The 27,959-nt window shown below is 37.8% G+C and overlaps 2 protein-coding genes across 9 annotated transcripts in view; one reads left to right on the top strand and one right to left on the bottom strand.

Moving 5' to 3' along the window:
- The window catches only part of LOC592242 (PDZ and LIM domain protein 5), a 99,343-nt gene extending 81,826 nt beyond the window's left edge, over positions 1 to 17,517 (top strand). For 3 of the 8 annotated variants that reach the window (XM_030979406.1, XM_030979403.1, XM_030979409.1), the window contains 8 exons: positions 102 to 323; positions 3,286 to 3,336; positions 4,748 to 4,830; positions 8,680 to 9,166; positions 10,096 to 10,276; positions 11,737 to 11,857; positions 13,667 to 13,785; positions 14,356 to 17,517. In XM_030979406.1, the coding sequence (XP_030835266.1) occupies positions 102 to 323; positions 3,286 to 3,336; positions 4,748 to 4,830; positions 8,680 to 9,166; positions 10,096 to 10,276; positions 11,737 to 11,857; positions 13,667 to 13,785; positions 14,356 to 14,433 (1,342 nt within the window). In that variant the 3' untranslated portion in view covers positions 14,434 to 17,517. The remainder of the gene's footprint in view (positions 1 to 101; positions 324 to 3,285; positions 3,337 to 4,747; positions 4,831 to 8,679; positions 9,167 to 10,095; positions 10,277 to 11,736; positions 11,858 to 13,666; positions 13,786 to 14,355) is intronic. The other 5 variants (XM_030979410.1, XM_030979411.1, XM_030979405.1 and 2 more) reach the window with 4 other exon arrangements.
- Positions 17,518 to 18,523: 1,006 nt separating this feature from the next.
- On the bottom strand, positions 18,524 to 26,584 carry LOC577237 (sperm-tail PG-rich repeat-containing protein 2). Its single transcript, XM_030979401.1, has 10 exons — positions 26,199 to 26,584; positions 25,505 to 25,779; positions 25,037 to 25,201; positions 24,266 to 24,499; positions 23,453 to 23,566; positions 22,871 to 23,030; positions 22,223 to 22,482; positions 21,640 to 21,823; positions 21,059 to 21,177; positions 18,524 to 20,627 (listed from the first exon to the last, which is right to left on the bottom strand). Exons 1-10 carry the CDS (start codon positions 26,308 to 26,310, stop codon positions 20,490 to 20,492), a joined length of 1,761 nt encoding a protein of 586 aa, XP_030835261.1. The 5' UTR covers positions 26,311 to 26,584; the 3' UTR covers positions 18,524 to 20,489.
- Positions 26,585 to 27,959: the final 1,375 nt, after the last annotated feature.

Here is a 27,959-nt window from a genome sequence, read left to right as displayed (position 1 = left end):
CATTAGTTGCAGCACTTAACCCCTTGCTTGTAACACGTCAGTCACTCATCATCCCTATCACCATCCTCCCCCACTAAAATAATACCTCTCGGAAACAAAAGCAGGAACGGTAACGGAGACACAACCGACTCTGGTTACTCGGACCATCAGCAAGACGATTTACCCGCGCCGCCCTCATCGATGACGACGGGTATTAAAGCAGTACTCAACGCCCCAGAGCCGTGGAACCCCAGCGAGAGTTACACCTCGCCCGTCATCCGCAGTGTTAGGGCACCCATGGGCAAGTCGTTGGCAAGGTCGCCCTCTCCGGCTGATTCTAACAGGTAGTTTAGGCCCCCACCAACTTCCCTCTCCCAGATCTCTTCCAGCCCCGCCCATCTCGCTCAATAGCCGTCCATTATCATTACTACACAAGTCTACTCCATACCCATACCTATTTAACTCATGTTTATAACCAGTGGGCCCTGTATATAATCAAGAACTCTAACATCAGATTATTTATCAACATTTAGTTCCTAAATTACCTTCATACCATTATGTCATTACAATAAACCTCATAGCAGTAGAGAATATTCACAAATGTTCACAAATGTAAACGGTGACATTAATTATGTGTGACATTTGTGTGTGGCAGTTCGCCCTAGAAGAGAGAGACAGGATTTTTGTAGGGATCACTAATTTTATTTATTTGATTTTTTATTTGATTTTCAGTTCTCAACGATCTTCCATTCTTTTTTTCAAATCATCCCTTAATCATATGTTTGTCTTTAACCTGTTCAAATTAGTTATTCCTTGAAGTATATTGTCTTTGGGTGTGAATAAATAATTTTCTTTAAGGGAGATCATTAGAAAACTTGAATGAATCCGTTATTGTAACCTTGGTAACCTCTCATTATCAGGGTTCGTGTTAAATGTGTTGGTATATTTCTTGGAAACCTAACATTTATTTATTTCAGTTTGCTGTAACTTGAAATCTTACAGTTGTAGTCACATTATTCATATATAACTTAATGCACATTATTTTATATACTCACTGATTCTGTTTTCTTTTGCAGGATAAAAGTTTTTATTTGTGCAATCGCATTACCTTTAATTCTCTTCAATTCTTTTTCCTACGACATTTGTATATGATTTTGCTCTCTTTTATATTTTCTTTTCCTGTTTAAATTTGTCTTTCTTTTTTGCAGCTTTGCTTTTATTCTTTCTTCCTTTGATCTCATTATTCTCTTTCTTGTTTCTCAAAATATAAAATGTTCAGGTTCACAAGTCATTTATGATTGATTTATGAGTCATATCTAAAGTTGTGTTTACCCTCTTAAAGCAATGATCTGTCAAGCTTTTATCTTTTCATCTCTAGATTCTGTCAAGTCCAACAAATCTCATTTAATTTCTCTCCTTGTCTTTCTTGCGTTGTTCTCTTCATGCTCTGGTTTCATTTATTTTCACCCATATAGATGCCTCTCCTGCAATATTCAATAATCTGTATTATTCACGCTTAATTTCTTTTTATCTTTATGTTTATCTCTAATATCTATCTAACCTCCTGCTTTCTCTTACAAGTCTTATAAATACTGTTTTTACTATGTTTCAAAAAGAGTTTTTTTTTTTTTTTAAATCAGACCCCTCCCCTGTCAAACCAAAAACTTTATCTGTATCTCCATTACAGTAACTCACAAGCAAAACTATAATGCGTGAAAAAACAATTAATCAACTATTTTGATAAAAGTGTTGTGTGCTGTTAGATGAGAAAAATATATATTTACTTTTTAAAGCATTGCAACAACAATTGCACAAGTTTTACAGTGTGACTTTAGGAATGCCTTGTATGGGTGTGCAGTTTGAATGCTTTTCCATTTTTCTTTTCAAGCCAATTAAGAAAATAACTTTGTTTTTCTATTTCTGTACTCTGCTCCTTCTTAAACTGCAGCTCAAATTTCTGATAACAAAACAGTTTGACAGTGTTTTTAAAATCTGGATCCCTCCATATTTTGTTCCTTTATTTATCTTTCATTCACCTTCTACTGCCATCCGTTCTATGTATATTTGTTTTATTATCATAGTAGTTTGAGCACATTCCTCACAAATCATTTCTTCTGAGTTTAACATTTCCTGTCACCATTTCTTTAGTTATCTGCCATCTCAATTACACCCATGTCTTTCTCTATCCTTCCTCCTTTCATTCAAATTTAACAACAAATCAGCAAATTTTCAGAATTAACAGAATATCTTACTTTACATTGAGATTTGAGAATGCATGTCTATCTACACACAAAAAGACCCCAAACTTAATTTGTGTAATGTTTCCATATGTTTTTTTAACATATAGCTTTTTAACTACTGTATCAAATGCCTTATCCTTTAAATATGAGGAGCAGTGCATTTGTGCTCAGAATTTGCAAATATGCTATACACTTGAAAGTTCTCATGAGAATGTTCTGTATTTATATTCATTCAAAATCGACCAGATACACATTAGAGAATCGATCATAAATTTGATTTTTGTTTTTGTTTTCCCCTTCAAACTCCTGAAGTAAATGCTTTCATTCATTTTATAAATTTTCAAATTTTTGCTAATAAATGGATGTTCCAGGGGTGGCTAGCCTCTGCACCAGGCTTCATAATATAGGTGTTCTTACTCTTTCCTCATTAGTGGATTCTGTTTTCTGCAAAGTGAAAGAAATGCTCATGAATTTGAATACATCTGAAACCCCTGAGATAAATGCTAATTTATAAAAATGCATTTACAAACTGTTTTGAATACATTTTCAAACTCCTGAAATTAAAGCTCACCAATTTTATGAATGGACGTTCTAAGGGAATCTAGCCTCTGTACCAGGTTTCAAAATATATCTAGGTATTCTTAATCTTATCCTTATTATTGGATCCCCTTTCCTGCTCTGCTAAGTTAAAGAAATGCTCCTGAATTTGAATGCAATCCAAATCTCTGAAAATGCTCCTGAATTTGAATGTATTTTCAAACTCCTTCAAGTCTATGGGCGTGCCAATGATAGTTAGTTTCTGCACCAAGCTTTGTGTTACTATTTTCACTCTTTTTCACCTTGGTGAATTCTTTTTTGATTGCAAAGTGAGAAAAAAAAACGATCGTAAATTTGAATGCATTTTTCAAAGTCCTGAAAAACCTTTGCTAGTAAAGTATATGTATTTTCAAACTCCTGTCATTTAATGGGTGTCTGAGCTAGTCTATGCACCAGGCTTGATATAATCATTTTTTAATATTTCACTCTTTTTTTTTTTCCATTGGTGAATTCTGCCTTGCCTGCACAGTGTCCCTGAAGATGGTGTCAAGGTCATGTTTGTTCCTAAGAATCATTTGGGGTAATCTCACTCATCTCTTGGTTTTGGTCTCTTACTTGCCCCCCCCCCCCCCTCTCTCTCTCTCCCCTCTCCATCTCTCTGTTTGTCTGTCTCTGTTTTCCCCACTCTATGTCCCACTTTCTCTCTCTCTCTCTCTCTCTCTCATCTGTTTCTGTTCCCCATGCCCCTTTCTCTCTCTCTCTCTCTCTCTCTGTCCCACTTTGTCCCACTTTATCTCTATCTCTTTCCCTCCATTTTTCTTCTTTCCTATTCCCATGTTCCTCCTTTTCTCCCTCCTTTCCTCCCTCCCTTCCCTCCTTTTCTCCTTAGCTCTCCCTCTCTCCACCTCCCTCCTCCTCTCACTCCCTCCATCTCTCCCTCCCTCCATCTTCCTACAGATTACACATAAAATAATTTCTTTTTGTTCATGTTTAATTGTTTTTAATTAATTTCATCATGTTGTCACCTTTTGTTTTGTTTGGTTTTCACACTTCCTTCAGAGATTGGATAATTTATTGGTATGATTTCAAATTTTAATTCTGCACCACTGCTAATCGCACAATGATGATATCTGTAATAATCATAGAACTATGTTGATTAACCTGGTTATTTGTATGTACATGTGCATCAGTTTACTCCATTGATAAGTTTTTGTATGATAATTATTGATTAATAATACATTTTAAACAGTCACACATTTTTTAACAGTCTAAATCTTTTCAATTGAATGATTTGATCTGAAATAAAGCATGTGAGCATGGTATGAGAAGAAATATATTAATATTTTGGGATATGTCTATAAATTTTGCAAGACTCTGAATAAAGGCATGTGTGCATCCGTTAAACCAATCTTATTGATTTCAATGAAACATGAATCACTTTGTCAGAATGAAAGATATTTTAAAACTATGTAGATCAATGGAATAATAGAAAAACATAACTTTTGACTTTAGAAAGAAACTTAGTTTGTATCACAAGCCTTTGATATTTGAAAGGAAACATAAATAAGTTGTTTCAAACTTTTGAGCTCTATTTCATGCCATTCTGTATATATTCTGCCATATTGTATACATGATAGTATAGACGTGGCATTGAATAGATGTTAGACTCTTTAAATAATATTTTTTCTCCAAATTCAGATTTGTTTATAAGTCGGGTACAATTTTTTTCCTATTATTTTCTTCGGAAACAAAACAAGGAGAACGAATGGAAGAATAGCAGTGCATAAAGACATATTGCAGATTTTCATCTGGCACTCATAGTAAACCTTTCAAACACATACCTATGCATTAATTTGGTAGTACCATTCATCTCTTTACATATTTTCTTAGTTAATTTAAATTGTTAACAAGTTCTGCTTGTAGTATTGGAATTTGTTTGATGACATTCAATCTTTATACAATATTTCCTCCTTGATTTGATGGTGATTTAGTAAGCCACCTAGTCAGGTAGCAGGCCGTACTACTACTACTACCAAGACCTTCACCACCTCGTACCAGGCTTCACCCAATACAGGTACATGATACATGCTGTCCTCTCCCCCCTCTCCCTCTCCCCCACCCCCCCCCCCCCCCCCCCCCCTCTCTCTCTCTCTCTCTCTCTCTCTCTCTCTCTCCCCCTGTACCTCTTAAGGGCAATCCAACCCTTGTAATAAGACCATTTGATTGAAAGCAGAATGGTGAAAGTTTGAAATAAACCGGACCAAAGAATAGAACTTTGGAGTTTCAACCACCCCCCCCCCCCAAAAAAAAAAATATATATATATATATATATATATATACTAGCAGGACCCGCGGAAATCCGCGGGATTCTAGAGGGGGACGGGGGGTGTAAATAGATATATAGAGACTGTCTAAATTAAAACCACCAAGAACTTTATTTGCCATTCAGGCCATTAAAAAAATATACATGTTTAGCGTCCCCGCCCGCTTCCTTTTGTGGGGCCGCCTCCTATTTTTTTTTTTTTTGAAATTTTTTTGAATTTTTTTTTTTTGTTGAATTTTTTGATCGAAAAAACAGCGTCCCCACCCGCTTACTTTCTGGGGGCCGCCTCTCCTATTTTTTTATTTTTTTTGAATTTTTTTTTTTGATTTTTTTTTTTTGATTTTTTTTTTTTTTTTTTTAAAGAAAAAAAACATGAAAAGCACTGCTAAAATGTATTTCTGATCTTAAAAAAGAAAAGAAACAAATTGTCGGCTGCCATCTTGAAAAATTGCCTGAATGTTAGGGAAAATGTACGGAGCAGCCATTTGAAAGAAAAAAAAAAAAAGAAAAAAAAAAAGGGCCTCGATCCTCTTTCCCATTTTTCAGAAAAAACAGGACGCTAAACATGTTTTTTTTTAAATTTGGCCTTATATAAAAAAAAATTAAAAAAACAATCCAACTGTACCGGTAGTTATTCTTTAAGCCACTGGAACTGCGTAGAGTTCCGTACATGTAGTGTGGCGTACCGACTACGCAGAAATTAGGCTGCGTATTAATGGGAAAATAGTCCCTGCGTAGGTTATGCGTAGGCTGGCGTACAGGTTTGCTTATATGGTTGCTTACTGTGTGGAAAGCTTTTACTGCTTTGACGATCTGGCGTAGGGTAGCATAGTGTTGCGTAAAAAGGCGTACTTTCTGCGTCAAGTTTCTACGCTGAAAGTACGCGAAAAAAATTAAACATGTTGACTTGTTTTCGTTCATCTTGCGTACCCCTTTCTGTCCCTCAGCATATAGTAACGTAGGCCAGCGTAGTTGGTAGCAACACTACGCAACTCTACGTATTGACCCCACGCCAATTAGTGACCCGCAAGTGTCACAAATAAAGTATTAAAAATATGCTCATCTGACCCTAATTAAACGCCTAAAACCCCCGAGCTTTCGGGGGTTTATGGCCCCTTGAAACCCGTGGACCCCACGCCTATATTGTATATACACTCAACTCGCTGCGATCTGATCTCTCCCCCCCCCCCCCCCCAACTTTGAAGAACGTAACCCCCAAGCTTTTGGGGGTTTATGGCCCCTTGAAACAAATATACACTCAACTCAGGATTTCAGGTTTCCTTCTTCATAATTGCCTATTTAAAAAAAAAACATTTTTCTAGTTCAATAACTAAGTTTTCATGCATTGATTTGATGCAAGAACTGTAACATAATAGACCCTAGATTGTGATTATTTCTGACCATAAATTTCGATAATTATTTTTCAAAGTAAAATTTTCACAAGAAAATCAGACAGTCGTTTAAAAACGTAGACATTAGTAATACTTTTACTAATTCTAAGCTCAGGTTTCGTAAATCTATTCACGAAACTATATTGAAATCGCGGCAATAATGATGCAAACCAACAGATAACAATTGTGTCAAATCTCTTCGACTCGAGCTCAGCTCAGCTGTACTCACACACATAACACTCCAGCGTAACTCCACGAAGCTCGAACACCGGCGCCGCAGGCCTCGGACGCCTGCGGTGCCCGGTGCCGGTGTTGGAGATTCCTGGAGTTACTGCACTGTGATGTGTGGTGACTGAAGTTAGCTTGCGACTGAATTGTCAGTCCAATGGTTTTCTTGTCAAAACTTTCCTTTAGAAAATGATAATCAAAATTGAGTATACATGGCCGTAATAATCACAAAATAAGCTTTGTTTTCATACCTCCATTCACGAAAACTATATAAAAATCGCGGCAATCATGATGGAAATAGGTCTCTAAGTTTGGACGTCGACGGGAAGCCCCGTGTATCTCTTGTGCAGCTACTACATGCAAAGCACATCCTAGCTACAACAAAGCACATCCTATAGAAAGATGCTTTACTCTCGGTAATCCCGCCCTTTGCATAGAGCATTTAATACGCAACTTAATGTGAGTGGATAGTCATCGGTCGTGTGTCTACGGATGTCATGTTGAATATCCATGAGGTATCTCTGTCGTCACGCATATCCTGCATTATGCATGTCGCGTCTGTTTTCGCCCTGGACGTCGACATGGAGGAGGATCTCGGGCGGAGTATAGCCAATTCCACAGAGTAGACTCTCCCGCGGACGATGGCACCGGGCACGGGTACCCCGAGGGGAGGGTTCAGGAGGAGATAGCCGCACCAACTTGGGTCGGCGATCTCATTAAAAAACAATAGAATACAAAGGCCGGCGGAGACGTCGCGCCCCCCGCGGAGCCTTAGCGTATTATTATTATAGATATATTTTACTAAAGGTGTCATTAGAGGGACATTTGGAGTGAAAAATGAGTCATTAAGTAGACATTGTGATTAGGAGGACAATTTGGTGTCCTCTTAACGTTTTTTACGTTTTATTTCTTGTGGAAGGCTCAATTTTGTTATATATCTCTCTCTATACATGTAATTTTTACTAAAGGCGTCATTGGAAGGACATTGGGAGTGAAAAAATGAGTCATTAAGTAGACATTAGGGTTAGGGTTAGGGTTAGGGTTAGGGTTAGGTTTAGGGTTAGGTTTTAGGGTTAGGGTTAGGGTTAGGGTTAGGATTTTTATGATGTCCACTTCATGTACCATGTAGGGATATATATATATATATATATATATATATATATAACAATTAGATGAACAAAAGTTAATATCTTGATAGGGATAGTAGACAAATGTGATGTACCATACATAAATAGACAGTTTGTGTAAAGACTTTATGGGTGGTTTTCCATAGGTCACTTAAAGATACTATGTCCCTTTTGCAGCCAACCTCAAATTCTGTAGAACTTTGCAGGAATTATGAATATGTCATTTATACACGCTGTGAAATTTATACATTAGCAGTGTCCTTATATTCAAATTATGCAAGAAAACCCGTTTACTTGCTAGACTTCCCTGTCAGACACTATTGTCAGTATTGAGTGACTGAATGGCTTTTTCTTCTTCTTTGGTAATAACATGTAGGATTTGTCTACTACAATATCCCACTTCTTGTATTGGCCAAAATTAAACTGATTGAATCTTTGCACAGCATAAAACGTATGACCATGCGGTACAATGGTCTGAAAATTACTATTACTTATTGGCTCTATAGCTCCTAAGTCGATTTGACAACTAGTAGTCGTTATTTTCCCACTTAAAGACATTTTCAAACCCCATTCTTTTAAGGGGAGTTCTAAATTAGTATTATCTTTTAAATGCCATTGGAATTTATCCTTTTCATTTTTTTGGCTTGCAAAAGGGTCATAGTACCTTTAATGACTCAGGGATATTTACCAATAAAAACTGACTGATTGCTTATTTGACAATTGATGAGAGTGACTTGTACCTGCATTTCATGTTGATTTTATACCTTGTTTAGAGTTAAACTAACTTATCTGCCTGTCTGGATATTGTTTTAAAGATGTAGCATTAAGTAAAGTTTTCTTCTTTTTGTTTTCAGTTGAAGACGATATGGCAGCTCCTCCACCACCACCACCCCCTCAAATAGGTGCAACAAACTTTGCCTGGAAATCCGATGGTCCCTCGGCGCCCCGCCCCAGCCCTCCCCCAGCTGCTTACAGGCCGGGTCCACCCCGTGCCCCTAAAGGCCAGCCCCCTAGGTCCGTCTTCCCCCAGCCTCCTCCATCCATGTTGGGCCAGCGGGCTTCACCCGTAGCACCTCCACCGGCCCAGAGAGGCCCTCCGGTGGCTCCCCCTCCGGCCCAGCGGGGACCGCCAGTTGCACCCCCTCCAGCTCAGAGGGGACCGCCAGTCGCACCCCCTCCAGCACAGAGGGGGCCACCCGCGCCACCCCCACAGGGCCAGAGGGGACCACCAGCCCCTGCCCCTGGCCCAGCCCAACCCAGGCCTGGAGGAGCAGTGGCGCCTGCTGCGTCTGCTGGAATGACCCGTACGCCCTACTGCGAGGGATGTAACGATCCTGTAAGGTAAGCACGTCACATGTCTATCATGTACCCTCTAATTATGAATCCAAAGTTTTTATGATGGGAAAATAGTGACTGTAACATTGATAGTAGTGATGTTTGTGAAATATTATTGAAACCCCTGATCAAAGCACTTAAAGGCCCACTGTGCTATGTGTTGTTACTTGCTCCCTCTATATAGAAAACAATGCCTAATCGGTGACCATTGGTCCCCCATGATCCTCTAGTTCTTATGTTAATTGAGAGCTGAGTTGATGAGATAACCACCTGTCAGTGACATTGCAGGGTGGTCAAATCCCTCCTTTACACTAGTACAGATGGCCTTTAAACCCTCTGATTACGAATCCACAATTTTTATGTTGGAAAAATAGTGACTGTAATATTGATAATGACTGACGTTTGTGAAATATTACTGAAACCCCTGATCAATGCACTAACAGGGCACTTAATCCACTTGTGTGAACCATTCCCACCAGATGCTTACGGTATGCTTATTTTGTGTTTTGTATTGTATTTCGTCCTTTTGAGTACTAATTCATACACCTGGGTGGAGAGCAGCAAATTTACTTCCAGATCCTCAACCCATGACCTTCATAACCTCCAATCAAATATATTAACTATAATGTCTCCACTTCACTCCAAATAAGTACAATGAAACAATGTTGTGAACACTTTCAGTATGAGGAGCTGTCCCTGTCCGTTTAAGTGTATGACTACCGGTAGTTGTTTTTATTCGACTTTAAATTCTCTGTTTAAGTCTTAACAATGTATTGTAATATGCACTACATCCTGACTTTATGGATCCTGCTGAGTATCGTCGTAGAAGAAGACAAAATACTGCAAGACAGAATATACTGAACTGCGTGTGATGCAATCATATTACATTTATGTGTGTAAGTTTCAGCATGAGTTTTTGTTTCTGAACTTTCTAGGGGCACTTTTGTGACTGCCTTTGGACGCAACTGGCACCCAGAACACTTTGTATGTGCCCACTGCCATGAGAACCTGCAGGGCAAGGGAGTGATCGAGGATAAGGGCAAGATCTACTGTGAAGAGGACTACATGAGGCTTTATGCTCCAAAGTGTGCCAGCTGTATGGGATCTATTACTGGGGTAAGTAAAGAAAGAGGGGGTTGGGAGGGGTTTAGCAGACCTGCCAACCAGTTAGATTTTGGTCGTATTTTGTACGATTTTTAGAAGCAAATACGACAGTATGATTTTCCTCAATAATTTTTTTAAATATTTTTTTTTAATATTTTTTTTGTTCTAAATATTTTTTTGGAGTGTTTGTGCCATTTTCAATGGCAAAATGCCCATTCTGTCCTGTCAATTATCCTACAAGCATCTCACATCGACAATTTAGGGATGTTCATTGGTTCATCGAACACAACAGTCGTGACGAAATCAAGCATATCAACCAATGATCCATAAAAAAAATTCTTCCTGTATGTAGGAACTGTAAGAGGTATTGATCCGCGTAACAGTCCGTGTTTATTTTTAAGAATACAACTTTTGTCAGTAAAATACAACTTTTGGGATTAAAGAGTACAGTTTTTGAATTCCAGAGGTTGGCAGGTCTGGGTTAGGGGAAGAGTTAGAGGGAAAGGGTTTTAGGCTCTACATCTCCGAGTGTAGATGCTTTATGGGATCTATTACTGGGGTGGTAGACAGAAAGGGAAAAGGTTAGGGGTTTACAAGGCTCTGTGCTCCTTGAGTGTACCAACTGTATGGGATCTATTACTGGGCTAAGTTTGGAAGGAGAGAGTTGGTGGTGGGGGGGGGGGGGTAGGGGAGGGGATTTAGGCTCTACATCTCCAAGTGTAAATGCTTTATGGAATCTATCATTGGGGTAGTATAAAGAAAGGGAAATGTTAGGGGTTTACAAAGCTCTGTGCTCCCCAGGTGTGCCAACTGTATACTGGGGTAAGTGGGGAAGGAGGAGGTCGGTGGTGAGAGGGGGTGGTGGGGGGTGTTAGGGGGAGGGGTTGAGGCTTTATACTTCTTCAAGTGAAAATGCTTCATGAGATCTATCGGGGGATGGGTAGAAAGAAAAGGGAAAAAGGTTAAGGGTTTACAAGGCTCTGTGCCCTAAGCGTGTCAGGTGTATAGGATCTCTTTTCTAATTTTTTTCGAAAGGTGGAATGGTTGAATTAGGGCCTTTGTTGAATAATGTTAGATGTAAGCTGTAATATGTCACATTCTCAAGAAACATAAATTGGGACAAATCATGTTTTCACATACTTAAAAATTACAAAACGTGATAAGGGTATGAATAATTTTACTGTATAAATTTCCTTATCTACTTGTATGTACATAGGCAGTATGAATTGTACAGATTGTTAACAAATCAGTGTTATTGTATACAAAATGAAAAGCATTGGACCAAAGAGGTTCTCATGGGGGACTCCCCATAAGCTTTAATAGTTGCATGCCAGAATCTTTCCAAAAAAGTGTTGGCAAAATAGTCCTAGCTATACAGTCCTTAGAATACATGTGGCTTTGCTGGATATATGACATGGAAAAATGTTTTGTATTTATATTATTTGACAGTTTTTATTGTTTTTGTTTGGTAGGAATGTGTGAAGGCGATGGGGGCTGAATACCACCCTGCCTGCTTCACATGTGTGGTGTGCAGCCAACCAATCACAGGAGATGGATTTCACATGCAAGACGGAATGATGTACTGCAAAAGGGGTAAGGAACATAATGCTCACCTTGCTTAAAGGCATCGTTTAACAATGTTAAATCTGAGATGCATGGCCCTACGTGTTATCAGTATCTGTGATATGGTGTAATATTGAAGCCCTAAAAAATTTGCACCTCAAAAAAGTAAAAATCTTTGAGTGACCGGTTTTACCATACTCATGTTTTGGAAAACGCAAAATTTGATTCCTGACTGCCCTAAGGGTTTATACTGTATTTGCCGGCGTTAAGGCCGCAGTATTTTTGGAAGAGAAAATATCAAAAAGTCGGGGTGCGGCCTATGCGGCGAAAGAGTTAAAAAAAAAAAAAAAAAAAAGTCAAAACCAGCACAAATTTGCAGATATGGGACTAGATCTATGAACGGTACAATAACTATACATTTCCACACATCTTACCGACAATTTTATCTTGCATTGTTGACATGAAGACGAAAATAAACTTCCAAAAACAACATCTGCCGATAGATCTTGATCTAAGTTCGTGCCAATGCAATTGCAAAAGTAAAAGAAGGGCACGTTTAACGGAGCTTCCAGCACGCGAAGTCGCTATTTTGAATCCATTTCAATACACAGGAGAGAGGCGCAATGTATACATCACAGAAAACTCCATATGCTAGCATCAGTGCGTGATGGCCGAGCGGTCTAAGGCGCTGATTTTAGTCACATCAACATTTGTACGCAAGAGATCAAATCGCGAGGGTGCGGCCTATACGGTGCTGCGGCCTTATCGTCGGCAAATACGGTAATTATGATTGCAGCATGAGCTAAATCCAAGATTTTTTTTCAGAATCTGAGGCAATGTTACCAAATCACTTTAATTATGATAACTGTTTCTTATACAGGCCTGATAAAAACCTGATTTGAATCGGTTTCCCGATTTTTTCCTGATTTTTTTTTTTCTTCCCGATTTATTAAAAAAAAAATTAAAAATCCAATTTTTTTTTTTTTTTTTTTGTACATTTTTTTTTTTTCTTCTTTCGTATTTTATCCTGATTTTCCCGATTTCCCTCTTATTTTCTCTATTCTTCCCTATTTTGCCCTATTTTTTCCCCAATTTTCCCCAATTTTCCCAATTTTCCCAATTTTATCCAATTTTCTTACTCGAAAGGGGAGAATGTTGTTAGATGCCATTTTTTCACCGGGAATCCTCTTCTTTTTTTTTTACTCAAGGGGGCGTGGTTGAGGGGAAATCAAAAAACCTATTTTTTTTTTTAGTGCTCACTATCACCCCTGCTTATAACACGCTTTACTAGTTACAACATACAGGAACAAAGATCTTACTGTATCATTTACCCTGGTCATTGGATTCTGTTACGATTCTGCAGTTTGGTACGTGCACACTGTCCTATTTGGTAGCCATTTACCACCTGGGTGGAGAGGAGCATTGTAGATAAAATGTCTTGGTCAAGGACATAATTGCCATGCGAGAGATCAAACCCACAACCTTTCGCTTTCCGAGTCGAATGATCAGACCACTGGACTACGACAACATTAAAAATAAAGTTGACTTTTGGTCTGGGTTAAACGCAAGCTTTCTCATTCTTTTTATGCCAGTTTGAAAGAATATCATGGTAGAAATATCATCTCAATAGGATCGCTCTTCAAATTCCCCCATAATAGAATTAAAAATATTCATAACACATGTGGCATAGACAAGAGAGCTGGGCTGGGACTCGAACGGCAAACCTTGTGACCTACATTCTGGTGAGGTATCCGCTAGACCACAACACCTTGACACCAATGTTATGCTGTTGATCTATAAAACGTCTCATTTTTCTTCTCCTATTCTTTATCGCTCCAGATTTCCAGAACAAGTTCCGAGGGGTGAACTGCGGAGGCTGCAACTTCCCCATCGAGGCTGGGGAAGCTTGGCTAGAAGCCCTGGATAAATCTTACCATGCAGAATGCTTCACTTGCGCGGTAAGTTGCACACACACATTTCATGAAATAAATGACAATACTATTAAAAAGTCAATACGTTACAAAGGAATATCTCAATCTAGTATCTGAAGGAAGCCATTACTACACCTGGGTGTGAAATAGCAAATACCGTACAGGGATTGGGTTTCTTTGTCTCAGATTCTGAAACAAAATCCTGGATTTAGCTCATGCTGCAATGATAATTATAAACGTTTAGGTCAGTCAGAAACCCCTTGACTTTAACAAGCCCATCGCCTGTCTGATTATCAAGATATTTATGATTGGAAATCGGATCAAATTTTGCGTTTTCCCAAGGGTTTTTATTACACTACAGTCTATTGGGGAAAATGAGTATGGTAAAACTGGTCACTCAAAGATTTTTACTTTTTTTGAGGCACTTCATGATCATTTTGAAGCCCAATTTTGTTAGGGCTTCAATATTACACTATTTCACAGACACTGATAACAGGTAGAGCCATGCATCTCAGATTTAACATAGTTAAACGATGCCTTTAATGTCTTGCCAAATGTATATTTGTATCGTGAATTTCCTTTTTCTTCTTAATGCAGCAATGTAGCCAGCGCCTGGAGGGACAGCGTTTCTACGCAAAAGCAGGCCGTCCCTACTGCCAGGCTCACGGCTCATAATGTAGTCATGGCAACGCTATGCAACACAAGTAGTATACAGTTATTTATTGGAGTTATTGGGCTTTATAATTACCTATCTTGTAACATACCTGAGGTTTAGTTAGAATGTGCACTAAGATTTTGAATCGCCCATTTTTTTCAATTTTCTTATTTATGAGAGATAAACTCACTTAGAACAAACAGTGATCAAATTTGAAATTGAATCATACTTGTTTCATGTGTTATTTGAGGTTACTAAAATCTTCCACACATTTCAACACTATGATACTTGGTTGAGATCAAAGGGTGCAGGGAAATGAACATTTCGAATGCAATGCATGGACTAATTAAAGAAAGATATTGTATTTATTATCTGTTAATTTTGTAGATTTAGAAGGAAAAAAATAATTTTTCCCCTTTTAATTGAATACGCTGTACAAAGAAAGAGTGGCTTCATAGTTATGTATGTTGAGTGAATGTGAGTTGGGAAAAGGGATAAAAAGGAGACATAAAGTATTTATTTGTAAGGTATGATACAAAGCAAGCATTGATGTTAAAAATGTAAGGTCACTGTAATATTGTGATGGGTCAATGCGATTTAAGATAAAAAATGAGACGACTTTGAGTTTGTGATGCCAATTTGCTTTGCTTCAGTGACGCAACGTGATTGGTGAAAATGGCCGGTGGATATACATGTTTGCACTGTAGCAGAGCAAAGCTTTATATACAGAGCTCGCCATGACAACCACAGTTCAATCGCCACGGTGATACACAACAGTCAGTGGCCTTGAATGGAAATGTTTAAATGCAATCTATTCGTGTTTGTGATGTCTTGTTTGTTATGCTTACAAGCCAATGATGTCTCAATATGCAGATATCTTGTTGGACGAAGGATTTTTGATAGAAAGAATTCTTTTGTCGCCTTGAGTGCCAAATATTGTTGATTTATTTGATGGCGAAATCTACATTTACATGTATCTGTATGTGGGGAGGGACTGCAAATGCAAAGAAATGCATTGTTTGTAGTAGTTGTCATATTTTTCATCCATTATCAGATATATGTCGTTAGACATTTTTTGTTATTGAGTTGTTTATAGCATTGTTCACAGCATTAAATTGGAAACCTTATAAACAAAGAGATTTTCAAATGCAGAGAGACTAACAAATTTACAAATCCATCTTTAAACTATCCGATGGGAGTTCTTTTTCAACTGTAGTGAAATTATTGTTTCAGATTTTAAAATAAAAATATTTATATCCTTCAATATATATCAGCTGTGTGTTACACTCATAGCAGTAGACTGTATAGAACTATTTATTTCATTTTATAAAAACCATTTATTACGCAAAAGGCTTCAGCAATATGTTTTATAACGTAGGTAAAAAGAAATCATTATGTCCGTTAACTAATTTTTGTGGTGTATATTATATGTATTTGTGGGGAGTATTAAAACAAAATTGTATATACTTGCTAGAAAGCGAGAGGAACAACTTGGACATGAGTAAGATTAGTCTTTAGTGCACTAGGAAATATGGGTTCTGACATTATATAATCAGTATATATATAAATATATTTTACAAGTATAATACCAATCGTAGCCTACTGATTTTGAATGAATACTGAAGTACTATTGCTTGATAGTTAAATGAAGGAAGAAAACTATGGACAGGTTTAATGTGTGTGTGGTATGGTAGTTCATATGTAATGATAAGAAATGTAAATATATACTTTTTTTCTCAGAAAATGCATGTGGTTTTATGTTATGCTATATAGTGGACGATGATATTTTAATCACAGTTTTATGATCTATCGGGGCGATGTCTTATGCATTGTCTTAAATGCTTTGGAGAGAGAATGTTAAAAGGTCAGTGCACTGTGAAATGAATAACGTAATGGAATTGAATTTTGATTGTAAAACAAAATACTGGCACTGCATATGGCATCATTAATCTTAAATGTAGTCATGATAGTTCATATTGACCTTGATATTGTATTTAATGTACATTTAAAGGGAAACAAGATTTTGATTCATGTGAGCAATGTCTAAATAATATTGAGTAGACTTAAATATATATTTTTCGTAATTTCAACTCAACATTAATTTAAAGAAAAACAACTGCATTTGATAATGGTGTGTATCAATTTACAATATGCATTGATAGCATATTTATATTTTTAAAAAATGAATTTAAAAACGGTAAATTATTAACTTATTATGTAGCAATAATGGTCACATGTTTGTAATCTTTCAGTTTAATATGCTTGTGTGGTCGTATGATTGCTAATTTGACATTTTGAGCTTATTATTACCCATCATGCTCAGCTTCTAGCCTTTTCGTAGTTTGCTTGTTATCACCTGAGCAAAATCAAAGTCTTCCATAGATTTCTTAGAGCCTTTCACTGTATCATAGAATCATTGAAATTATATGTGCCTCTCAAAATAAAAGATGAAGAAATAAATGTGGAAAATGATGAGTATAGTCTTGGCTATCTTAAATAAGGACAAAATATATCAAATAATGTATAATTATGTTGTGACGTAAGATATTTGAGCATGCATCATGTTGATGCAAAACCAAAGTGAACCGTCTTTTAGAGTGCAGTGATTAATGAAGAAAAAAACGTTAAAAATCCAAAAAATCCATCATGGTGTTTTCTCTAAGGCAAATTACAATAGAAATGCTTTAACTGTCTTCCAGTTTCTTCTTTTTCCCCTCTTCAAATCATTAAGATTGTGGATGTTTTATGTTGTTTTAAGGCCATGAATTAACTGATGATTGGAGAAATCTGTGAGATGATTGGATTTATTTTGTGGGGAAGACGTAGCTTAAACACCTTGCCTTATCCAAGTATGTAAAACAATGTTTCAATAGCATTTTTTTTTCTTCAATTGGATTGGGAAAAATTTAAAAAGGTTTAAAATGGTCTTGATAATTTTCTTTAGTAAAGAGAGGAAATATTTACAAAATCTACACATTTGTGAACACCAGCAATATCTTTTTTATTGTTATTTGATTTTCATGCTAATTTATTGTCACCTTTGTATAAGAAAGTGCTTTCACTATTGGGAAATAAAGCATGCAATCTTTTAGGCAACAATTTTTGAAGAAGTCTTCCTGTATTCTTGTTTTACATATTGTGGGGAAACAGTGTTTCACTGAGAACAGTTAGTATCAAGAAAAGACAAGTGCGAGAGCCTAGAGAAAATGTGTGTTTATGCTACTTATGATATATTGAATACAGTGGTTTAGTGACATTTTTTACTGTTTTTACGGTAGTATTTATTTCTTTTTCTGACTGTGAATCAATGTTTTCAGGGATGAGACAGAGAAATTTCCCAAAAGGAGGAAGATTAAATGTGGGTCTGGAAAAAACTTTAGAATATATTTACGTAAAACGGACTGGTTTTCCTTGCATTTGAATTCAAAATTTGAGAAATTGAGAAATATTTGTTACCCCGTTTTGCTTAAAGGGACTCTATAACATTGTTCAGATGAGGTCAATGCTAGATGTATAATTAACGATAATCTGAAAGTATGTTTTTTTCCTGTTTTTTCCCCCGTCTTGAAATCTTGATATTTGCCGAAAATCCACCCACCCCTTCTCTTTCCCTCTCACCCCTCCCCCTCTCTCTCTCTCTCTCTCTCTCTCTCTCTCTCTCACCCCTCTTTTTCTCTCCCTCTTTGTCTCGCTCACCCCTCCCTCTTATCCCTCTCTCTCCCTCTTCCTCTCATTCCTTTTTTTTTCTCTCTCTCTCTTCCTCTCCCCCTCTCTCCCTCAAGAGGGACTTTTAGATTTGCACGACAAGAACGTGGACTGCAATGTGTGACATCCTTACGAGGCACTGCCAGTGTTTTAAAAGGACGTCACACGTCCACACATATCTAAAAGTCCCTATTACCTGTGGATATCGCTTTAACACTCTTCGCAATCTCTTTTTCTTACCATCCCTTTTTCTTTTTTTGTTTAAGAGTATAGCTTCCCAAGCAATAAGTGCTACATGTCTTCATTTGAATCACACACCTCTAATGACTCAACCACATTAGTTCCACAACAAAATTACTCTTAGTGCAAGCAACAAATAGTTTTTTTTTTCACATTATATATTTTGATATAATCTGCTTTATGTACAAAAATGATTGAAAATTGTAACAATATTTATAAACACATAAATAATTTCCATAAAGACACAGATTTCCTTTTGAGAATACACCTCATGTAGTGATGCCTTAGGAAAGGTCTAAAGGAGCATGTAATTACACTTTATAGACTCGCATTTCATAACAATAATTACTGACTGCTCACTTTGGGGTTGTCGTCAAAGTTCAAGACCAGGGCCCGTTGCACAAAACTTACCATTGATGGTAACTTTGGCATCAATGGTAACTACCATGGAAACCTTGATTTTGATTGGCTGTTGAGCCCTGTTACCATGGTAGTTGCCACTGATGGCAAAGTTACCATCAATGCTAAGTTTTATGCAACAGAGTTTTATGCCCAGACCCTACTGCTTGGACATTAAAATAGTATAATGATATATTTATATGTAGTAAAATAACATTATAATATATAATTTGACTAAAATCAATTAATGCAGATTTTATGTTGATGTTGCTTGATCTATGGGCCTACAAATGATGATAAGATATCAGAAATTCAAATGCAATGCGCCTCCAGTTTGCGTATTTTAATAAAATCAACAAAATCGCCATTATCATCCATTGTAATGAAAATTGGTTTCTGATATGAGCTTCCTCATATCGACAGTAATACTGATTGCATATTTGCGAAATGTTATAAAAAATTCTACTGTGAAATAAACTGCATGGCAGAAGTATCGTATCAAATCATCGCAGCAGATTAGAATGGACGGCATCTTTAATAAAAGACAGATTATGTACTGATCATATCTGTTAATAGAATATAAATAAAAGGCTATACATGATGCTGCATGTATTAAACACACACACAAAATTCAATTAGACTTGGATGCTTTGAGAGACGGAATACTGAACGTGGAAGAAACATGGACGGAATCTCCAGAATTTGGTAGGAAACTTGACAACAAACGGACGGAGTGCTGTGTTATGGCAAAAGTGTAATACTTGTATTAAACTCAATGCAAGACTGTAGAGGCCTATATATGCACGATACGAAAAAAGCAAAAGCACACACTTTGTACAGTATTGAAGGTTTTCACTGTGAAGACCACTTTTTTATCTCATATAAAGAGACTCTATTCAGAATACAGTTTATGTCATCAAAAATGCACTTTGAAAAAGATGACATAAAGTAATGACCAACTCGGTCTTATGTTTTTTGAAACAAGATGCGTATACACTTTGGAAAAGGGAACAGATGAATATAGAGCTCACGTAAGAGTAAGAGTAAATATAAATGTAATTAAACACCCCTCTGGCTCTGAGCAGACGATCTTCTCTGTCATATTACCATGGCTAGAATCCATTACACTTTGCCATTATACATTTTAGAAGCACAGTCCTGCAGAAGAAAGGTTGTGTAAGTAACCTCCTCTCCCTCACCCCTTTACCCTTTTTTCAAAATACTGAACTGAGATACAGAATCATCATTCTTCTCCCCCACATCTTTCCAGTATTATTTGCAAGTTTTCTCTTTATTTTGGCTAAAATACATAAAAACAACTTGTTCCACTCATCGAGCCCCAACAAGGCCTTCACTACCATATCATATCTATTTGCAACTTCCCTGTACAGCAACGTAAACTTCTTTTCAAGATTTAAATAGGCACAGATTCCATCATATAATATGCCATTTCAAGTCCAGATACTGTTCTAACGGCACATACACAAATGGTCCAGTATTATTTGCAATTTTTCTCTCTTTATTTTGGTAAAAATACATGCAATAGCAACATATAAAAACAATTCAATCCACGGAGCCCAAACAAGGCCGTCACTACCATATGATGTCCATTTGCAACTTCCCTGTACAGCAACGTAAAGTTCTTTTCAAGATTTAAATAGGCACAGATTTCATCTTACAATATGCCATTTCAATTCCAGGTACTATCCTAACGGCACATAGAGGGGTGGTCCTATACTCCCAGTACGAAGGCTTGTTGGCCGAGTGCTTGTGATTGGGACCGGTGGAGTTCCAGCTGAGGTGCTATGGGGTTGTTGAGGGTAGCATTGAAGGTGCCCTTCAGGACCGTGTCTTGCAAGAGTGGGCTCAACTGTAAGATGAAAGAGGATAATTAAAGTGTAAGTTATGATTCCATTCAGATCTGGGTAGCGTTTCATAAAACTTGTTATCATAATCTATAACAACTGCTAAATTTCTATGACAAATTTGCTCTCGGCAAATCAGATGCCATGATTTCAGTAGCTTGCATCAAATGTGTTTACAAATGACACAACCTTAAGCCGACATCTTTAAGAGATTTATTAGTTCAAAGTTTCTCCAATGCTATTAAAACACATGTAAATGATAAAAGAGATAAATGTAAGTGGTCATGCAATAGCTGTATGTCAAAACAACAACAAATATTGTCCACCGAGACCAAATAAGTCATTATTTCTAAGAGCAAGAATGAGTTTGGAGACTAATTTTCTTACATACACATAAAACAAAATACAAACATACAACATACAAATTGTTCCTTACCTCATAAGTTCCTGGGCCAGGGTTATCGTTCTTTCTGATTTCTCTGAAACGTTGGTCCTTCCCAACAAGCAGACTGAGTTTGACTGTGTCCTTGGCTGCTGGATTGTATGTTCCAGGACCTGAAATCAAATGGAATGTGATAAGAATTGTTAGGGGTGAAGTTATTGATGAAATGAAATTGATGTATTGCTTTTATGTATGTTAAGGATATCGTCATCGTCACCATCATCACCACAGCATCACCACCTTTGTCATCACTACCATCACCATCAAAATCACCACGGTCATCATCACCATCAAAATCACCACCATTACCATCATCATCATCATCTTCATCTTCACCATCACTATCATCATAACCAGCATCATCACGATCATCATCATATCAACAGTGTCATCACCATCAAAATCACCACCATCATCTTCAGCATCACCATCATCACCAAAATCATTATCATCATCGGCATCATTATCATCATCATCACCAAAAACATTATCATCATCATCAATAATGACAAGATCAACATCACCACTACCACCACCACCACCACCAACCCCATTATCATCCCTCAAGCACTCACCTGGATTAGCAGACATTGGTTGTTCGATGATGACATCTCGAGGCGGGGCAAAGCGACGGGTGGACGACATGAAAGAGCCCTTCTTCCTCTTACCAGCGTGCGTGCGGGGCGGGGCCGGTTCCTTCTTACCCTGGGACAAGTCATGTGATGATCTCACCTCGTACGAGCCGGGAGGAGGATTGTCCTGTGGAAACAATGATTGATAATTGATTTGATTAGATTCATATACAATTCAATCCAATGTATTTATTTGCCCAATGTCATTCAACATGGAAATTTGGTTGCTCACATTGAAAATAAAGGCTCAGATCAGATTTTACAAAGAACAGATGGTTAGTCATGTTAAAGTTTTGCTTTAATTGACAGAGGGTACAAAAAGTCTTGAAATATGTGAGAATTGTTATAGCTATGGCTCACAAATCTATTATTGAAATCTTAGCAATTCTTTTTATTCAATAAACCTGAGAAATACAAGAGATCAGTCATCTGTGCCAAAACTCAAAAACTTTTCTGAAATTCATGGGGACAACGAATGACCTACATTATACAAAAACACAGATTATCATCTTTGATCGCAACGCACCTGTATCGTAACCGGAGCTGGCGATGTCAACCTGTTGCTCTGAGAAGCAAAGTTGGCCGACATGTTGGAGGTGTACCTGCTGTACTGGGGAGTCTCTTTGGGTTGATAATGGGACGGGCCGGGCTGGGACGAGTCTTGGCGCTTGGTGATGGGTTTGATCCGGACCGACGTCGATCCGAACGCTCCTCTCCTCGTGCTCTCGATGTAAGCCTTCCTCATGCTGCTGTCGGCCACACCGGGGAAGCTGTATGACCCAGGACCTACGGTTTGAGAAGGGTGGGAGGAGATCGTGTGATTACATTTTTCAATCATGTCTTCCGTACTGTTAAAAGGCATCGTTAAACAATGTTAAATCTGAGATGCACACCCCTACGTGTTATCAGTGTCTGTGATATAGTGTAATATTGCAGCCCTCAAAAATTGCGCTTCAAAATGATCAAGAAGTTACCCAATCCCTTTAATACTTAACCATAAAAATTCCCACTCCTTCCAACAAAATTCCCTCCTTAGAGATATTCTCTGCTCAGAGGTTTATTTCGAGCTAAACTTGTGATCCAAAACAGTCCGAGATAGAAAATGGTTGATGCTACCTTTAAACATAACATCCCAGTGAATCATTCTCTCTCACAAGAAAGAAGTCTATTTTACCTGGAGTTTTTTTGATGTGTGGTTCTGGTACAAATCTCACAGCCGTCTGTCCAAAAGGGCTCCTCTTGAGCCCTCTGAGTTTATTGGTTGCCTCCAGGGCGTGGCGGGGGTCGTTATAGGAACCAGGGGCGGGGACGATGTTCACCTTCTCTTGGAATCTCTGAAAAAACATGACATGGAATGATAATCTAGGATGTATGATATTGTGATAACATTTTTCAAATTTATTTACCGGTATTCATTTATCGTAATGTTATGAACCAGAGCAATATAACACTGATTTCCCATAGACAATCTTTTTATTCAGATGGTCATATCTCTGCCAATACTTAACCTTTTCAATTGATTTTTGACATATGGACATTATTTTTTATGCTCTTTCAGAAAATTAAGAAAAAATTGAGAAATTCGAAAAATAGATTTTTGATGACGTCACACTTCATCACTCTATACTGGTACCCCTTTTTCATTAAAGATGAATCCATACTGCCACAGGGAGGTACAAATTCCTGAACACGGCTACAGAAGACAAATGTCATTCACAAGGATCAACAAAATCCTGGCTTTTCTTGGAATTCTTACCTTGGCTTGTGAGAGGAAGGGAGGATGTTCCACCTCCAGTCCTTCAGTGTTGACTGCGGGTGGCCTCTTGTCAAACTGGCTGTTGATTGTATATTTACCAGGGCCTGGAACAGCCTGTTATGGGAAATAGACAGAGAAATGTTTACAAAATGGGCGCATCCAAAAGATTACATCAAAAAACAAACAGAATATTCTGGCTGTAATAACAAACGATTGCTGACAGAAAGAATATCGTTACTATCCAGAGATCTACCAAATGAAAGCAATCATGAACTGTAACCTTCGATTATCATCCCTGACTCGCTACAAGAAGATTGTCCTTAATTGACTCATGACAATTCTTTCATTCTTTATATTCAGAAATTCTCAATCATAGTGTGTAAATAAAAAAATAATATTACAGTTCAGTTTACTGTTAAAAGTATTTCAACCGGCAGTTCCCCTATACAAAATAAATCATCAACATTTACTCTTTTTTTTTGTTCATTCCATGCAATAATGGGAATAGTTAAACAAGTCATGAAATGAACATTTATGACATAGCATTTCCATTACAATACACCAAACATTTGCTTCCCTTAGTTCCAGAATTCAAGACAACCATCTGGGGGATGTTACACAAAGCCTCTTTTCAATGACAAATGACAAAAATCAGTGACAAATCTGTTGATAACCAATCAGAAGCAAGGATATCAGTAGCTTAGAACAAAAACTGTCATTTGTCACTGACGACAAATTTTGTGAAACGCCCCCCTGTTGATGCTTCAGACACTTTGATACAATCCTGAAAATTCAGCGGTATTCAGAACCTACCTTCTTTGTTTCTCCTTGTACAATGACTTCGTGGTAACGAGGAATCCTGGCCTCAAACGCGCTGGTCCCGCTCTTCGTGATGGCCGTGTTAACGTTCTCTACGTCAGCCTCAGCTTTGCTAAAAGGGTCGTACTCTCCAGGCCCCGGTCCTGCTTCGCCTCGGAAGTCCATTCTTGCCGCCGTCAGGTTCCCAAAATGGACTCCCTTGTACTTGGCAGTTGCCTTTGTATCGCTCTGCAAGCGAGAAACATAACAAAATCAGGATGAGATAACGTTGACATTGAAATTTGAATTATGTACGACAGTAAAACTGTATCACGTTCTCTGCTGAGGTGTCCACTCACATAAAGTACATGTACAACAGCCAACTGGCTCTGCACAGATGAATCAAACTACACTGTAGTCTGCCAAAAACACTAACAAGATCTGCTGTTTTTTAGAATTACTTTAAAGGATATGTGTGAACAAAATATTCATCATCCTAAAATTAATGCGCAAATTAAAGACAAATAAATTATCATCGCACATGAAGTATCTACATTATGTGCATTCATCCTGTAGTTAATGTAGTCCTCTCAATTTTAGACATACATGTATAAATGTAGCCTTTATGATCGATTGTGCAAAATTATGCCTAAAAAGAGAGGACCTGAAGCCGTTGGTCCTCCGGTTACTTACTAACATCTTATCAGTCAGGTAAAATGGCCACCACCACTTCCACTACTGTATAAGAAAGATGACACCAGAAAATATGTTAAGTTTTTTGCTTACACTTGTGATATTATAGAATGCCGGTCCCAACGATTTATCTTTGGGCGGAGCCTCCTGTTTCTTGAGTACTCCATCCTCGGATTCTTCGTAGCCGTAGGCCTGGCCAGGAGTAGGAATAGAGGGCGCTTGAACTTTTCTGGAGAACTTGATGCGATTGGTCATCAGCTATGGTGACGAAGGAGGAAAGAAATAATGAATAAATGAGAGGTATTGAATCAAATTCCTATAAATAATCAAAACAAAATGAATCAATTGTGAAAAGGATTATATCAAGAGCTAAATGTAATTTGTAATATTAAGATTAAACTTTTGTAAGAAAAGAGAAAAATATTCAGATAAAGGCTAAGTTCTCCATACAATCAAGTTCTCTACAAAGTACATGACATGTGTACACTTTCAAATTATAATCTTTAGAACATACCAGATAAGCAATGAAAAAACTTTAAAATTCAGTATTTAGCTTTTTACCTGTCCTTGTACAATCTCTTTTTCTTTATTGATTTGCTTCTTCAGCCAATCACTTGACTTTGCGAGATTGTAAGTCCCAGGGCCTGGGGTGAGCACAGACGTGGACGCGTCCTCCTCGAACCTTTTGGCTGTGTTTGCGAGTGTGCGGCCACCGGTGATTTTGAGTTGTGCGTCGGCCGGGTCATAGTGGCCCGGACCTGGTGCTGCAATGACCGCATCCTGAACGGTCAGGAATGTCTCCCTGGGTGCCATGGAGGAAAATGGGGCATATCCATCTGAAATGAAATGGAGAGATGTTTTAAAATAGTAAATGTATGCATATTAGTTATAGATCTTGCCTTCTAAGTTCTAGGTTTTAAAAAGAGTGAGCTGAATATATGACTGCCCTAATTGTGCTATCAATGTCAAAATGACACTTGCTCTTTCTTGTGAAGTTGTAAAAGTGGCATTGTTCTTGGTCAAATTGTGATGAGATTTTTTGTACATGCACACTCTCTTTAGTCTAGAAAGATATTAAATTAGTCAAAGCATAATACTACTAGAGTAGTCAAGAAAAATTCTTGTTTAATTTCAAGTCAAATGCAAAAACAATTAGATGTGCCGTAGGTCTACAGTCACAGAGTTTACTCAACTGAATTTAGCCAAACTCCAACTTCCAAGGCATAACTTTCTAAGTATTCCATAATTTTCTTACCTGATTTGATCTTGGCACGGGCTGGTTGAAAGGCATCATAAGCACCTGGTCCAACAAAAGGTCCAGTTGCTTGTGCTCCTTCTGTCAAAGCTCTTGGGGCCCGATCATACATGGTGTCAAGAGTTTTTCAATATGAAATATTCTCCACCAGAAATACACGCCCACGAATGAACGCTTGCAAACAAACTTGTTTCTCAACTTTATGCTTTCTTCTGATCCGTAATTATGTTGTTTAGAGTAAGTTCTATCCACTGGGGTGTTTCATTTTCCTCCTTGGAATTCGGTTTGCAGAAACTTCGATGATATTTTCGCTTAATATTTTGCCCTCGGCCTCTTCTTCCTAGAACTCATATGCCCGATACGTAACGTACACAGTATAGACTAGGCCTATAGTGCCCGCGTCATTTGCCCATCGATGTTTACACGAGCAGCTGGCTGTCGCGAGGGCGTTGCTAAGCTGCTCGTTGGTGCTATATTTGCTACACATGGAGCTAGGCGTCTTTTCGTAGTCTGCACTGCAGACTTCAGTTTCAGGGTTTCTGAGACGATGTCATACTCTACTCAAAGAATCTATGAAAAGTCGAGAACCGAGGCCGTCTGATGAAAAAACTACAGTAGTAAATGGCCAACAAAAATAAGGAAGTGATGAAAACAATTCTTTTTAAGGGGGTGGCAAAAGTTCTAAAACAACCTGATTTCGTGACTAACAACTAAATGGATGGTCTTAAAGTACTTTTGTTTTACTGTTATTTGCCGGGATCCATGCAGGGCCTATTTTGTTCCTGCTTCAGGGGTAAGCCACTTGGGTTTTGCCACTTTTGCCTTTTGCCTTTCTTTTTTTAAATAATGTTAACGTATCCCCCCCCCCTTTTTTTTTAGGGGGGAGGCGGGTATCCTCAAACGAAATTATGAAAACATTTCTTTTAACCCTTATAGTTTTGTTATAAATTATTTGCTATAATTTATTGTTGTCATTTTTTTTTGATTGAATGTTTTTGTTCTTGTTCTTGTTCCGTTATGTTATTTTGGGAGGGAGATGGAGAGAGAGAGAGGGAGAGAGAGAAAGAGGTAGTTTCTCTACGTTCTTTGTTTTCTTTTTTTTAAACAGAAAATATAAGGAGGGTTCCCCATTTCGTTATGACATCACTTGTATTTAAAAGGGAAGTTCCAACCTGATATTAAGGTGGTTTTAATATAGAAGCATGCAGAAGAAAAAAAAATCATTAACTTTCATTCAGTCTTCATTATATTGGTGACGGAATGGAAGGGTTGTATAGCCAACATATTTGCAATAATAAATATTTCAGTAGGGCGGTATGTACGATTGTCAATGAGAGTTTTCTTAAGGGAAAATTAAAAAAATTCTGACTAGACATAATTTATGTGAGGGGAGCTGGAGGACGAAAGATACGTCACAGATTTGACAATTTGTGTTTGATTCAGATCGCAACTTCAAAAAATTGTCGCATTTGCCACTCCATACCCAGGAGACAAAACTTAAGTGGGAGTACCTTGTAGGGTGAAAGCCTTTGTGTTAGCCATATGCCCTCTCCGTGACCATATGGTAGGAATACTTCCCGGTGAGTGAAGAGGGTGCACATTGTGCGTGAATGGCGATGACCCGGGTACTAATAGCGCTATATAGAAAAATGAATCCAGATTATTATTATTATAACACACTCAGTGGCAACGCAGGATTTTGTCAAGGAGGGTGTTTAAAATCGAAAATCGCACCGACCGATATTTCGCTCAGTGGGGGGG

This window comes from Strongylocentrotus purpuratus, unplaced genomic scaffold, assembly GCF_000002235.5.
Source record: "Strongylocentrotus purpuratus isolate Spur 01 unplaced genomic scaffold, Spur_5.0 spur5_scaffold_10, whole genome shotgun sequence".
In the NCBI taxonomy this organism is placed as follows: domain Eukaryota; kingdom Metazoa; phylum Echinodermata; class Echinoidea; order Camarodonta; family Strongylocentrotidae; genus Strongylocentrotus; species Strongylocentrotus purpuratus.
Note: the sequence above shows the minus strand (reverse complement) of the source record. Positions and strands in the feature narration are given on the sequence as shown.